Source organism: Panthera pardus, unplaced genomic scaffold (genome assembly GCF_024362965.1).
Source record: "Panthera pardus isolate Hobbes unplaced genomic scaffold, ASM2436296v1 HiC_scaffold_26, whole genome shotgun sequence".
NCBI classification, from domain to species: domain Eukaryota; kingdom Metazoa; phylum Chordata; class Mammalia; order Carnivora; family Felidae; genus Panthera; species Panthera pardus.
Window position 1 is genome coordinate 34259712 of NW_026526832.1, and position 15736 is coordinate 34275447.

General features: G+C 52.5%; 1 protein-coding gene across 1 annotated transcript; it reads right to left on the reverse strand.

The window, feature by feature from the left end:
- Window positions 1-21: 21 nt before the first annotated feature.
- IAH1 (isoamyl acetate hydrolyzing esterase 1 (putative)) lies at window positions 22-13320 on the reverse strand. The gene is made up of 6 exons (XM_019452459.2): window positions 13226-13320; window positions 11773-11825; window positions 6248-6396; window positions 3549-3710; window positions 1516-1637; window positions 22-357 (listed from the first exon to the last, which is right to left on the reverse strand). The coding sequence occupies exons 1-6, from the start codon at window positions 13295-13297 to the stop codon at window positions 175-177; spliced, it is 741 nt and encodes a 246-aa protein (XP_019308004.2). The 5' UTR covers window positions 13298-13320; the 3' UTR covers window positions 22-174.
- Between the last annotated feature and the right edge of the window lie 2416 nt (window positions 13321-15736).

Sequence of the window (15736 nt, forward strand, 5' to 3'; positions counted from 1 at the left end):
CAACACACGTAGGTACAAAGCTTTCGTAAAAATTCTGATGCTTTTATTAATCTTGGTGGCAGATGGTGTTTTTTATTCCAAGGTCGTGAGCAAAGGTCTGATCGCTTATCTCAGGATCTCTGTCACACTGGCAGCCTCGTCTGTAAGTTAACAGCCAGATTGGGTTTTCTGTGGCTAATGGTCCCCGTCTCCCAGAAGACTTAGTTCGGGTTTGGCTTCTGCTACGTCTCGCCAGTAAGGGAGCAGCAAAGGCAAGGAGGAGACTTTCTTCTCGATCAGAGGCCAAAGGTGGGAGAACAAAAACTCATTTCCCTCCGGGGACAAGTGCAGTCCGTCTGACAGAAAGGACGAGAAGTCCTGCAGGGGAGAGAGTTGGGAGAGCGTGTGGGGGACGTTTCCGGGGCCCCACGAGGAGGTGCAGTTCATCGGAGGGGGGGGGAGGGGAAGAGGCTGAACGAGTAAATAAGGTACATTCACGTGAACGACAAGAACGACATGTGCTGTTAGAGGAGCTCAGGGCCCAGGGTGCCCGGCTGCTCCGACTCCCCTAGTCTAGGTATTAAGTCGACGGGCGGGTTATTTAGGTGTAAAGAACTTGAACCATCCGGCCCAGAAGAGTGACGGTCCCGTGCTCACGGCCCCCGGGAGCCGCTTCTCCTGGGTGAGCGGTGTCGGCCCTACGCCAAGGCCCCGTCCCTGCCAGAAGCCGGCCGGCCCACAGGTTCACGGCTCCTCCAGACCACGGCTTCCCGAGGCCTCGTCTCGGGGAAGGCCCCTCCCTCCCCACCCTCCCCCATCCTAGAGCCCTGGGGGGTGAAATCTCCAAGGACTTCATCAGAGCCCCTCTCAGATGGACACTTAGCCCAGACAAAAGCCAGGACTGTGGCTGCGTCGCTGCTGCTCCGACCTGGGAAGCCACAGGAGGACCAGCACCAGGTCTAGGCACGGCTTCGGAGGGAGGCCGAAGCGCAGGGTTGGCTTCGCGAGGGAAGCGCCAGGCTGCTGGGTCCTGTGGACACAACTGTACGGAAAGCGCCAGCGCCTTCCTCGGGGGCTGGGCTGCTCCGTGGGGACCCGCTTTCACCGTTTCTGGCTGTAAACGCGCTTTCTGGCTTCCAACAAAACCACGAGAACCAGATAGCTCAAAAGACGAATTTTAGCCAACACCATGTCCTGCTTAAATTTGTTTTGCCTCTTAACGAGTTTAACCTCCTCCTCCCCCACATTCCAAAAGGACTTGCTCTGAATGTCCTTCACTATGAACCACTGATTTCACTCTGTTCCGGGTCCCGCCCGGCTGCTCAAGGGGTCCCCGGAGCAGGACGGCAGCGGCTGGGGCCGCAGAGGAATGAGGCCGTGGGCGCCGTCCCGGAGCCTCCGTGCTTCCTCCCCGCAGTGCTCTGGTTCAACTGGGGAAAGGGACAGCTAACGGTCTTACCCGCTCAGAGCCCCACGGAGCAGGGTCACTTCTGCATCATCCTCCCGGCCCCGACAGGGCCGAGCAAGCCCCCGTACCTGACTGTCCTTCTGCATCAGGGTCCACAGGTCAAGCACATCAGTCCCACAGTCCCGGGCCACTTGCAAGCAGGCGCCCGCGTATTCACCAACGACCAAGTTCAGGCGATTTAGTTTGCAGCCTATTGAGGAGAGACAGTGCGGGTGGCAAGTGGCCGCTGTGCAAGTTCTACTGGCCTGGGTGCTTCTCCGTCCCCGTAAATAGGCACGTGCTTATGGACCCGACCTGGGTCCGACCGTGTGAGGGCCGTCACCGTGCGCTGCCCTCCGCGGCACGGGGACGGGGGAGCGCACCATCGGTGGTCGCCACAGAGGCAGGAAAGCCCTGTGGCGGCCGCCTCCTTGGCTGAGTACAGGCCAGAGGCAAAGAGAGTGGGGGCTGATGGGGAGGGACGGTGGGCCGAGACCCCTGAATTTGTTGTGTCATGTGAGGCCGCTGTGATACGATGGAAAGATCAGGGTTCGGCCAGAGAAGGGGGAGCTGGAAGGGGCTGCAGAGGTCACTTGGACTGGCTCACGGGTCAGTGACTTTTTTTTTTTTTTTTACATTTGAGAGAGAACACATGCGCGCCTACACACGCGTGAGCACACACACGAGTGAGCACAGGAGGGGCAGAGGAGAGAATCCCAAGCAGGCTCCGCACTGTCAGCGCAGAGCCCGACGTGTGGGGCTCAAACTCACAACCCGGGAGATCGTGACCCGAGCCCAAACCAAGAATCGGACGCTTAAGCGACTGAGCCACCCAGGCGCCCCAGCGACCTTTCTCCACAAGGGGCCGGGCAGTAAATATTCCAGGCTGTGCGGGCGTAGAGTCCGTGCCCGTAACTGCTCTGCCCTCTGCCGTAGCTCAGGAGACACGCAGTATGGAAACCCGGGGGCTGGTCTTCGGTAGAACATTCCCGTAGCCAGCGGCTCACAGACCCGACCCACACCGCCATGTTCTCCACCGGGACTCGCTACGCGTCTGATAAGTGAAACACGGCTCGCACGCGGCGCCGGGTCCCGGACGCTGAGGTTTTCCCTACTCCGTTCCCAAAATGTAACTCGCTTGGTTCTGTGCCCACGAGGGGGTTGTGACCTGCAGTCTGAGAAGCAGATGTGGCTCTGACTCGCACACCTCTGCTCGTCCAGGCGCGGCACGAACACGCTTGCTACCTCCCGAGCGATCCTGATCCTGACGCGAGGCAGACGCCGTCACGAGGGGAGGCTCCCTGGGGGGCCGCGCCTCGCCCTCTGGAGCTGACGACAGGGAGCGTCGTCTACCCCCCGACCGACCGGGCCCTTCCAACACCTGATGACAGCAGGCCTGGCCCCATCCTCCCTGTCTGTCCTCTTCTTCTGGATAAACTTGCCCTCATTTCCTCCTGTGGGGAACTTTCCCGGACCTTTCTAGACGCCAGTACCTTCAACAGAGGGTTTCCGTGCCTGCCACGCCATTCATCACGTGGCTGTCACGTGGCTGCCGGTGTCTGTACGGGACTGTCTCCCTCCCTACTCGACACGCGGGAACCAGGTTCTAGTCACTTCTGTGTCCTGACTTTGTACTTTACGTGCTAAGACGAACGGTCGCAGGGACAGAAGTGGCTCCGTCACAGGTGCCGTGGCCGCGCCCTCAGCCGAGCCTTAGTTTTGGGGAAGGAGGGGTCTCGTCGCCGAAGGCCGCAGCCCGGGCGAGGCTGCGTGGAGAAGGGAGCGCGTTGGGCCAGAGGCGGGCAGAGTGGCGGCTGCGGGCAATCGCGGTCACCGGGGTCGCCGGGAGCCTCAGTGCCACATAGGCCGCCACACAGCTCCGCGGCCGCGCTTGGGGGCCGGGGCCGCCCCCTCCGCAGGGACAGTCCCTTTTCCGGGCCACGGTTCGCGCCTAGAACCTAATGGCCGCTCCGCTCGTTTTGCTTACTCTCTGGTGGCCGAGAACAAAGGCCGAAAGGACTCGGTGGGGAGCCCGGCCCGGCGGCCGCGAAGCAAGGGGCCGCCCGGCTCTGGGCCCCTCGCTCGGTCCGGTCGGAGGACACGGCGCCCGCGGCCCGCTTACCTTGCGCGAGGCACTCCCGCTCCCAGGCCGCCTCGCAGAGCGGGGGCGGCGAGATGAGGACGATCCTGTGCTCCGGGACGTCCACGGACTTGAGGTAGCGCACCATGCTCTTTAAATTCGCCACGTACTCGTCCAGGGGGACGTGCTGCTTGGGGTTCTCATCTGTTCGGGGGGAACACGGACACTTCGGCCCCAAACGCACACGTTTGTCGCGAGGGACAACGAAGACTGACACGAGCTCCCCGATCCGCAAGGCTCAGGACGTCGCCGGGGAGTAGTTCGGACCGCGGACACAAACACGGGGTAGCGGGAGGGGGGAATGGCGGTCCCCGCTCTTCGTGGGACAGACCGCAGAGGCTCAGGCTCTGTCCTCTGGTGGCCAGCGGCCTGGGCTGTGGAGGGAGGCCGCCGAGTTCCACCCCTGCTTCCTCGCGGACCGGCCGCCTGCCCTGGGACAGATGCCCGGCTTGCCTGTACCTCGGCCTCCTCACCGGTAAACCGAGGACGATAACCGGGTCTCCCTCACGGGGTGGTTGTGAAAATCGACAAGCACGCAGAGCACTACAGCAGGGGGCCTACCACACAGGAAGCGGCCGCGGACGACCGCCAGCTGCTGGGGCAGCTGGGTGGCTCAGTGGGTTAAGCATCTTGACTCTTGATTTTGGCTCAGGTGATGATCTCACGGGAGAGTGAGCCCCACGTGGGGCTCCGCACTGACAGTGTGAAGCCTGCTGGGGATGCTCTCGCTTTCTCGCTCTCAAAATAAATAAATAAACTTAAAAAAAAAAAGCTGTTGCTTCTCCTATCATAGTGCAAAGGACTTGTTTTTCCTTTAGAGCACGTGTGCACACGTACGGAGGGGAGAAGGGCAGAGGGAGAGACAGAATCTTAAGCAGAATCCAGGCTCAGCGTAGGGCCCGGTGCGGCCTCGATCCCACGACCCCGGGATCGTGCGTGACCTGAGCCGAAATCAAGAGTCGGAGGCTCAACTAACTGAGCCGCCCGGGTGCCCTGCAAAGGATGACTTCTAAATGGGCTCGCACGTAAGTATCCTAAGACTCACTGCAGGCGCTTTACAAACCACATGTAAGGATAATTATAGGAGCAAAATAAAATCCCTCATGATGCCACCACCCGGAAAACCACTGTTGGCACTCGGAGGTACTTCATTCTAGTCTTTTCCCTGTTGATAGGTGTACTTAAAAAAATAAAAGTAGCATTACACTGAAGATACCTAACCATATGGTTCTTTTTTCCACCTAACATTATGGGCATGTCTGTGTCCACGAACAGTCCTCAAAAACGTGTATCTGCTGGGGGACCGAGAGGAAGCTTCTATCTCTGTGCCACCCAGCATTCTATTTTTTTGCTGTTAGAAATACAATTCGCAGAAACGTCTGCACGTACGCCTGGCTGCGTTACTGAATTTTTTCTCAGGCTGGATTTCTAGATGCGGGAAGTCCTTCGATGCACGCTGTCAAGTATCTTTGCAGAAAGATCACAAGTTTCCCCAGGGACTGGAAGAGAGGAGTGCCCATCTCACTCCACACTCAGCAGCCATAAGAATCAGTGCTTAAAAACACTTTCCAATCTGAGTCTTTATAATCTTTTGAGATTATCTCATTTCACAAAGCTACTTTTTTCCTTTGTGATTTCCTCCATTGCTTTTATGCTTGGGAGGGAGTTTTTTTGTCCTAATTTCGGTGAGAATTCACGTTTTTTGGAGTCTCCTTTCTTACGGTTTTTGGTGTAAGATCAAGTGGAGATCTGACTTTTCCAAACAGTGAGCTCACAGAATCCACAACACCTACGGCTCATACGTCTTTCTCAAGGCGGCGAGCGTCCCTGCCTGCCCTGCCGCCTCGCCTCCCCTGAGCCGTCCCCACCGTGTGCCCACAGATAGCATTCTTCTGGAAGCGGACTTTCCAGAATACAGGCTGACTTTTCCCCTTCATGCTGCGCAAAGGGCCCTCCTCGCAAGAGCAGGAGGGAGAGCAAGGCCTGCGCCCACCGGTCTTCCAAAGACAGGGACACGGTGCCACTTCCCAGCACCCAGGACCGAGTCCGCGCCTGGGCAGGGGTGCTCCCTGAGCTGCTCGGCCATCAGTGTGACCCACGTGGCAAGGCGGGCCCTCCACCGCTGATTCCACCAACTACTGAGAAAAACCTCTGAAATCCAGCACAACACTAATGGACTCAAGAAAACATTTTTGGGGCACCCGGGTGCGTCCAACTTCGGCTCGGGTCATGACCTCACGGTTCGTGGGTTCAAGCCCCACGTCGGGCTCTGTGCTGACAGCTCAGAGCCCGGAGCCTGCTTCGGATTCTGTGTCTCCCTCTCTCTCTGCCCCTCCCCTGTTCATGTTCTGTCTCTGTCTCTGTCTCTGTCTCTCTCTCTCTCAAGAATGAATAAACATGAAAAACAACAAACACATTTTCAAGTGTTGGAGATCAGGTCTGCCAACAACCCAGGCGAGTAGAAAATAAGTTGGGAACAAAATGCACTGACATTAAAGCCAGAAGAAATACGCTTAATAAACTCTGAGAACTCATTATAAATTTGGCAAAACTCATTGTAAGTTTTCTCTCCCAAAAATCTATTGGGAGAGAAGGACACAGTTGAAAAAAATACAGAAACAAGCTGTCTTCATGTCAGGGCAGGCTAAAAATGAACTAGGAAAACACAAAAATGCCTTTACCTTTCAGCGCACTGTCATTGGCACCGAAGAAAATTGTAACTGCTACTGGGCTGTCCAAACTGGTCCCTTTTTTGATTAATCGTGGAAGGATGATTTTGGCCCATCTGGTATTGTAGCCTGAAAATCCACGATTCAGAACATCACATTTTCTGAAATGAAGAATTTTTAAACAAAGATGAATTCCACAGTCCCACAAAGAACAGTTTGTAGCCCCCTGCAGTGAACCAACAGTGAGGGTGTGCCCTCCCTCCGGGCTGTGGCACCTGCCTATGTCCGGGGGCTTTGATGTGCTTGCACTTTTTTTCCCCTTAAGTTCGTTTATTTTAAGTAATTCTATACCCAACATGGGGCTTGAACCCACACCTCTGAGATCACAGGTCACGTGTTCTTCCGACAGAGCCAGCCAGGCACCCCCGATGTAATGTCCCTTTGAGGAAGACATGCCATCCTTAACAAGATACAGGTAAGTCCGTCACATTCCTCCACAAGAGGGGTTATGAATAATTTTGAGCAAAGGGGCTATAATCTTGTCTGCAGACTCGCTCACTCACGCATGGGCAGTGAGGTCCTTCTAACAGGGAGTTTACAGCAGACGGGTCTCGGTTTGAGCGTCTTCAGTAGAGTCACTAAGAAGCTGGAGCTCAAGGGTAATGACGCTTTGGGTAATTTGGGGTGTATACAGAGTAGTTTTGAGACTTTTACAGAGTATTTTTTAAGAGGCATTTTAGGTCTGCAGCAAAATTGAAAGGAAGGTACAAAGCATTCCCACACACCCCTGCTCCCCACGTGCACAGCCTCCCCGACTAGCAACAGCCCCACGAGCGGCACATTTGTTAGATGTGATAAACCTAACACATCACTATCAGTAGCACCCACTGGTTTTGATTCAAGAATTTTAATAAATTACTTAGCGGCTGTGCCCCCGGGACTATGTTTATGGATGCTTCAGGTTGTTCATAATAACAATTTTTTAAAAATGATAAATCTCAGAGTTCAGTTCATGGTTAGCAAATTAATGTGGTTGACTTCGGTATAGTTCAAATTCCCACATACGAGCAGCTAAGCAGAGATCCCGGGGCACCAGCTAAGAAATTCTGCGCGGCTACGAGGCCAGGCGACAGACGCCAAGCAGCAACAGGAGGGGACCTGGTCTTGACACTACTCTAAAAGCTCTCAACGTTTAGAAATCTCCGGGAAAACAACAAAAAAAATTCAGCCCCATTTATTTCTAAGTGTGATTCTTGGTGTTTTTAATGCAGAATGATTACAAAAAGCTGACTAGCCTAGCCATTTTGAAGACTCAGTTTAAAATGGAATACTCTAGGATTTTGACAAGAGGAGTTGGCTTTCCATCTCTCCAATGGTATAGTCACTGCGACACTCCCTAAGGCCGGTGTGGTGTGGCAGTCCAGCACGAGGGGCTGGAATCAGAGCGGTCGGTGCCAGGATCTCGCTGCCTTTGACTAGCACATCAGGCCTTGGCCACTTACTTAATTTCTCTGAGCTTCAGGCTCCCCAACAGTAAGAGATGAACCTAACACCTAATCTGCAGGCAGTGTGAAAATTAAAAGTACGGTAGTAGCCAGACACACGTAAGGCGCCCAATAAATGGCAGCTATTATAGACTGAAAAAAAGATCGTCATTAGAAGAAGGCTATGAGCCAGGAAAAAAAGACAAGTGAGGCCCAGGGTTGGAACTGTTAAAGTTCCCCTCCGAGAGGGGAAAGATATCTGAATCCCTCTGGATTGAATAACATAATCAACGGTGCCCAATTTATTCAAAAGGCTACCGAAACTGGAAAATTATGAAAGGTTTTTAGTTAAATTCATGGCTCATAAAAAGTATTTAAGTTCAGATGAAGAGAGAAGAAGAGTTAATTGAAAGATTCCTTGCCAAACATCCAGACTCTAAGATTTCCTTCCAGAAAAATGTAAATTAAGCTGCTTCATAAAACAGGCAGGGGCATATTTTTAAACGCAAACAGCAGAAGCTTTTAAAAACTGAAATCGTGGGGCGCCTGGTAGCTCAGTCGGTTAAGCACCCGACTTCAGCTCAGGTCATGATCTTACGGTTCGTGGGTTCAGGCCCCATATCGGGCTCTGCACTGACAGCTTAGAGCCTGGAGCCTGCTTTGGATATTCTTTCTCTTTCTCCTCACCCCCCACCCCCCACTCTCAAAAACTAAATAAATATTAAAAAAAAAAAAATGAAAACGGGAAGTTTATTCTAACTCCTTCAAATCCCCCAAACTAAGTATTTTTGTCTAAAGAAATACGGAAATAAGATTGTTTAAAAAAACTGATGAAACTATATCCATAAATTTTAAAAGGATTTAAATAGATTTAAGAATTATTAAAATGATTTTATAGTAAGTATACAAAGATCTTATTTAAAGCTAAAACTTAAAAGATGTCACTATGGAACACAATATATTTTATTTAAAAAAATTTTTAATGTTTATTTTGAGAGAGGGTCACAAGGGGGAGGGGGAGGGAGAGAATCCCAAGCAGGTTCCATGCTGTTAGTGCACAGCCCAACTCGGGGCTCAATCCCAAGAACCACGAGATCGTGACCTGAGCTGAAATCAAGAGTCGGGGGGCGCCTGGGTGGCTCAGTTGGTTAAGCGGCCGACTTCGGCTCAGGTCATGATCTCGCGGTCTGCGGGTTCGAGCCCCGCGTCGGGCTCTGTGCTGACAGCTCAGAGCCTGGAGCCTGTTTCAATTCTGTGTCTCCCTCTCTCTGACCCTCCCCGGTTCATGCTCTGTCTCTCTCTGTGTCAAAAATAAATAAACGTTAAAAAATAATAATAAGAGTCGGACATTTAACTGACTGAGCCCCCCAGACGCCCCCACACTGATATATTTTAGATTTTTCACTCTCCGTGGAGGTCATGTGCACAGGGGCGGTTTTAGTGAGATGCCTCTGAACTTTCAAACCCGGAAACTGGGTGACATTAAACACGGAATTAGTACACCTGAGACTAATTGAACACTAGGTTAATTAGACTTCAAAAACACCCCCAAACCACCGTGAGCGGGTTCAGGGCTGTGCAGACGGCTGAAGCAGACATCAGGAGCCCAGATCGGCAAAGAACACCCCAAGCGGCAAAGAACACAGCTGAAGATGAAAGTGTCCCTCAAAGGGGCAGTTGTTTGGTGTGGCACGGAAAGAAGTCCGTTCTGGCGCAAAAACGCAGGGCGGTGAAGCGGCCGCCGCCTCTGACGCCAGGCGACGCCGACTGCAGCCCCCTAGTCTCTCCCCTCCGTCGCCCGGTGGAAGAACGTGGGCCTAGGACGCCAAGGCCAGTGTCCCCTCCGTCTGGGCCCTGTTGCTCCGCCGTGGCATTTTAGCTTCTACACGGCTCTCGCGAGTTTGGCTGGGGGGGGGGGGGGGGGGGTACGGCCAGGAGAGGCAGGCTTTCTGGGTGGGGGGAGCCCGGATGGGGAAGGATTCACAGAGGCGAGGCCTCTTTGGGGTCAGCCAGCAGCGGCTCGGCTCTGTGTCTCGACAAGAGGCTTCTCGGGGGTTAGAGACTGGAGGCGCAGCAGACCACACACTGGCTACAGGTCTGTCTTGCAACTTCTCTCCATTCTGAAAAATAACTAGCTTCTAATGAAGTGGTCTCCTAGCAAGCAGATCTGCAAACTAGCAATTCTGGCAGGATTTTAGTACTAAACTTAACCACTTACGAAACATCTGTATGTGGGTAAAACATTTGGGATGCCTTGTTTTCCAGGCCACCTGAATCATTATTTAGCTTTTCAGAAAAGGTTAACAGACCAATTAAACGGTTACTGGATTACTAAACATGAAAGCTGCTATATATCGAGCACTTCCAAGTTCAAGGCACCTGAGCAAGCACACATTAATGTTTCCGTCCTCCCAACATGACAGCAGGTGCCCTCATCATCTCCGGAGGCTCAGGACCATGGGCTCCGGAGCCTGGACACCTGCCACTTCTCAGCTGTGTGACCTTGTTATTTAACCTCCCCTCCTTATTCTTCTCACCTAGAAAATGGATCGGAGCCTAACTCACTTTGTTTACAGGCTAGTTGTAAAGATTAAATAAGCCAATACACACGAAGCATTAGTTTTTGGCACATAGCATTCAGTAACACTTAGCTATTATAATCATCCCATTTGACAGAAAGGAAAACTGAGGCATGATGTCATATTTTCATGTTTTTAGATTAAGTCTAAATAGGGAAAGCATTTGGGAACAGAAAAAGCTAGAAGGTCAATTTTTTCATTTCTAGTGTAGGGGATAAAAAATGGAGAAATTGAAGACATTTTAAAACACATTTGGAAATAACTTACAACATATTTTCTTGGTGTATTAACCATACTGGTGAAGAAGATTATCAAGTACCGATAAGCTGGTAGGACATCTAGCTTATTTCTTCTAAAGGAGGAAAAGACATGGGGTGCCTGGGTGGCTCAGTTGGTTGAGTGGCCGACTTCGGCTCAGGTCACGATCTCACAGTCCGTGAGTTCGAGCCCCGCATAGGGCTCTGTGCTGACAGCTCGGAGCCTGGAGCCTGTTTCGGATTCTGTGTCTCCCTCTCTCTGACCCTCCCCCGTTCATGCTCTGTCTCTCTCTGTCTCAAAAATAAATAAACGTTAAAAAAAAAAATTAAAAAAAAATAAAGGAGGAAAAGACAAAACTCCTGATCAGTTTATGGATACTCTACATACTTGGTTTACTGTTTTTAATGTAGAGAATATTTCTACATATTTTTTAATCTCTTGTATTGGGGAAGTGTTTCCCTTTTGATGCCTTCCTTAGCATATGCTTTCATCAAGTCTGGCAAACAAAATACCAAAATCATCGCTATTTCTGATCTATTTTATAAAGAGAATTCGGGAGACAAAAACTTCTCTCCAAAAATGACTCTAACTTTGGTTTGCAAATATATCTTGCTTTCTTTTCAATCAAACTCCTTACTACTCATTTAAATCATACCTACTAGAGTAACTGAAAAAGAACTGATCTTCTTCAGATAGTGAATAACTGTGTCTGTTTGAATCCAAACCCAATATATTTTCAACAACTCTTCGGGTTTGATTTCACATCGGACAAAACTTTTGCGGAACCCTGAGTGCCTGCCCCTCTTCCTTCTGTCCCCCAACCTTGTATATCTACTAACCAGGAAAGGCCGGCAAAGATTAATAAGGGAGGAATTTACTGTTTGACACTGTGTCATTCACTCTCTTTCTCTTCTGAGCTGCAATTACAGTTTTCGATCGATAAGCACTCAAGTATTGGGGCGCCAGGGTGGCTTAGTCGGTTAAGCATCTGACTTTGGCTCAGGTCGTGAACTCGCAGTTCTGTGAGTTTGAGCCCGCATCCCTGCATCAGGCTCTGTGCTGATGGCTCAGAACCTGGAGCCTGCTTCCGTTTCTGTGTCTCCCTCTCTCTCTGCCCCTCCCCCGCTTGCACTCTGTCTCTCCCTCAAAAATGAATAAACATTAAAAACAATAAATAAATAAGCGCTCAAGTTATTAATCTAAAGACTATTCTCACCTGACCAGCTTGTCAGCCAGTGATGCTCCCCATCCACCCTGCTGGAAAGAAAACTGAAAAGAAAAAAAAAAAAAGGCCATTACTACTTATCAGTGTGATTAGCACATTTTAGTAAGGGGCATTTTGATCAGCAACTCCTTTTGTTCTCCCTTTGTACTCCCTGACTTTTTGGCCTTCATCGCTCGCTTTCCATGGAGGTCATTTTAGGGATTACCATAACGAAGCCTCAGCGGCACTCTGGAAACGAGGGGAGTTTTCTTCCCTATGGACTGGATTTGAGCCAGTCATCTGCGTTTCACTGAGACCTGATATTAGAGTCATTTTTACTTAGAAAAGCTACTTCAGTTTATGTGTAAGAGAGAAAATCAATTGTACCTTCAGTAAGGAAATGATGTCCAGCTGTACTACATTTGCACAATCGAAAGAATAAGGAAGCTAATTCTAGAACTCAGGGGGTGAGCCTTTTTAAAATATACATTCCAGTAAGTTTGGAAAGCCCTTCCTGCCCTACTTGCCGAAAAATGGCATCACTTATTGGCACGTACGCAGAAAATTGGTTGAGGAAGTCATGTTTGAAGAGAAAAAATAAGAACAGAACACTGCACCACCGGGGTAATTTTTAAGTGTGCTTCCTCCCCGAAGTAGGACACACATTCTTCCTTAATGTGAGTTGAAATGATCTTGGGTGAGAAGGTGATCTACTGCGTTATTCCTGGGAGACATTTTATCAAGATCAACTCGCTCCACCAGAGGAAGCAGAGGTGAACTGGCTCCAGGGGTTTTCTGCACGGAACGGGCTGTACAGACCCGCAGGAAGTGATTCAGCCGCCGCCGTGCTCTGGCAGGTGACCCACCAGTGGAGCTCCGCGTGGGAAAGCAAGCCCGGGCCGTGCGGTGAGCCACTGAAGGAGGCTTCGTGGAAAAGGAGGCGCACGTCCCCGCCTCAACTTGTACCAGGCCTCCCGATTCTCCCTAGGACACTGACGAAGCGCGGTGAACTCGGCTTTGTCACTCCCAGGGCGTGGCCTGGACGAGTCACTGCACTCCCCCGCACCTGACCTCATCTGGAGGACAGGGTACACGGAACGGGTGTGCAAGTACCGCGCTGCCCACACCGTCATCCCGAGGCCAGGAACAACTCGAGACGGGAACTCTGTCTGCCACGAGGTTCCGAAGGGGCCGGTTAGGACACGACGACCGTGAGGTCGCTGCTGGACGCGGCAGGCATTCCCGAGCAGATCCTGCTCAGGGGCGCTCAGCCTTCGGGGCCGCCTGTGCTGGGGGGAAACGGGGTGCAGGGACGCGGCCTCGAGACGGGAAGATGGGAGCCTGAGAGCTGGGAGAGGAGGGCCAGCGAGGCTGCCAGGCCGGCGCTCTCAGCGGGGGCTTCGCCCAGAAGGCGCGACCGTGGACGCCCAAGGGACCGGGCCACACCAGGGCCAGGCGGCGGTACCTGGGTGATGGAATCTCCGAAGAGCAACACCCGAGGCCAGTACAGAGAACTCGCCGCCTCGCACAGCGCCATATTGCCTGCCGGCAGAGGGGCGGGGCGAGCGGGGCCTGGGCGGGGTTCCTCGCGGGCGGGGGGGGGGGGGGGGGGTGGAAGGAGGCGCCTGCGCAGTTCGTCGCCCTCCGGTTATCCGTCGGGGTGGCTGCCCGCCACACCCCTGGGTCCTGGGGCCGCGCTCCTTTGGCGACCGACCGGTCATTGTTAAGACACGCGGTAGCCGTTGCCCTTGGAACGCTCATTTTTGTCCGTTTCCCAGAGCTCGGCCTCGTGCCTTCACTCCCGGTCCGTTCGTTCATGCCGGCGGAGTCTTTCCGGCGCGGAGCGTGCGTCGCCGCCTGCCCTCGGGGCGCCCACCGACCCTCCGGGAGAGGCACCTCCCCGCGCCCCGCCCGGCCGGGAGGGAGCCACCCCGCGGCTTCAGGTGTTTCCGCAAATGGCGGGAGTGTGAAGTAGGAGCGGTGGGGGTAGGAAGTAGTTCCAAGGCACTCAGTCATCACACAACCAGCTCTTGTTAAATAAACGTCCTCAACCGTTGATCGAAGGTTTTGACCTTAAAGAGAAACTTAACGGCATTTGCTAAAGACAGGAAGGCAGACTATCCAAGGACGAAGATGGGGTTTTGCGGTAGGGGAGAGAAATCAGGAAAGGCGGGGACCCAGAGCCAAGGAGCAGGGTGAAGGGTGGAAGGCTGTAAAATTAGTAAAAGGTAGAGTGTTTACGAAACTGACAAAACCAGATTCTTGTTGCAGGTAGGCCAGGGAGGGAAGATACCAGGCGGGGGGGGGGGGGGGGGGGGGGGGTGAGGAATTTGAGCAGATACCCCGGGGGAACAGACCAAGGGTGGGTATTTTTTTCACTAAACCAACGCAGCAGGATTCTTGCCAGAACTGGTCTGGAGGGGAAACGGACAGAGCCCACGCTGGGTTCCTACTGAGAAAACTCACAGGAGCTTGACTCCTTTTCTGTCCTTACCGCCACAGCCGTGCCATTTAGTGTGACCCCCCCCCCCCCCCCCCCCCGTGCCGGTGATAAAAAAAACGAGCCAGAAGGATGTTTTGAAACAGCCGAGCTTAAGGTGAACACCAGAAGAGCAGAGGGAGCAGTGCGCCATTGAAAAGCAGACATACCGGGGTGCCTTGGTGGCCCTGGGTGAAGTGTAGGACTCAGGCTTGGCTCAGTTTGTGAGTTCAAGCCCCGCATCGGGCCCTGCGCTGATGGCACAGAGCTTCCTTGGGAGGTCTCTCCCTCTGTTGGCCCCTCCCCAGCTGTGCTCTCTCTCTCTCTCTCAAAATAAATAACCTTAAAAAAAAAAAGCAGACATACCTTGGTGTGGCCGGGACAGGGTGTCAGACGGGCGAATGGCTCGGAGAGGCAGGCAGGGGGATCAGAGCACGACCAAGTCTTCAGGCCAGGAGTTCCCTGGCTTCAGCCGGATCATCTGCGGAGCTTTAGAAACGTGCTGATAAAGGTCGCTCACTTCACTCCAGACCAACTAACTTAACCTCTGACGGCAAGATGCGGGCATCAGTGTGTTTTTACTGCTCCCAGGTGATTCCAATGTGCCGTCCATGTTGAGAACCCCTGGCTGAGTAAGGTGTTTGGACTTAATCTTGGTTACAAGGGAGGCCTGAAGGACTTTCAGCAGGGAGGGCTCGAGAGCAGGTGCGTATCGTAGGAGTCAACTATGGGGAGAAGGGAGGCTGTGGCAGGAATCAGAGGGGCCAGGAAGACAGACTCACAGAGCCACGGGGGAGAGATGGCAAAGGCAGATTCAAGAGCAACTGAGAATCCTGAACTCAGACTGGTTACCTCGGGGAGAAGGACTAGGAGAAAACACACGCACGTTCCCTTTCTACTCTATATGCTGTCTTACTGTTTTTAAACCTATCGTAACAAAGTCTTATATGACACTTCTAAAAGGCGACCCTCAGAGCTTTGGTTTGGGCCAGAGACAAAGTGGGGTTCCTTACAGAAGAAATGTATTTCATTTCAAGTAAAACTTCCGATGTGTGCACTGGAGTTTGTCACTACCCTGCTCAATGGCTGTGAAGTTACCAACAGGTGAGGCGACAGGAGGACTAAACAGTGTCGGTGGAGCTTAGTGACTGGTTGGCACGCCTTTCGCTTCACAGAGTGGCTCTCGCGTTAGACGGTAGGTAAAGGTGGGCTCGTTCCCTCCCTAGGGGCGGCCGTCACGCCCCTGTGTGGCAGCAGAGACCGGAGACCCCTGGTGACCTGCTCCCTCAGCACACGGCACCTGCCACTCCTGTGTCCAGTGATGTGCCAGTCTGAATTACACGCACTCCAGGAAACCGGTCTAATGATTACACAGAAAGCAATTCAACAACTCACACCTGAATACTCTTGAACTTGAGTCATAAAAATTATATTCTGAATATCGGAATTGAACGTGCAGGTATTATACAAAGAAAATACCACTGAATCCCAAAAGTC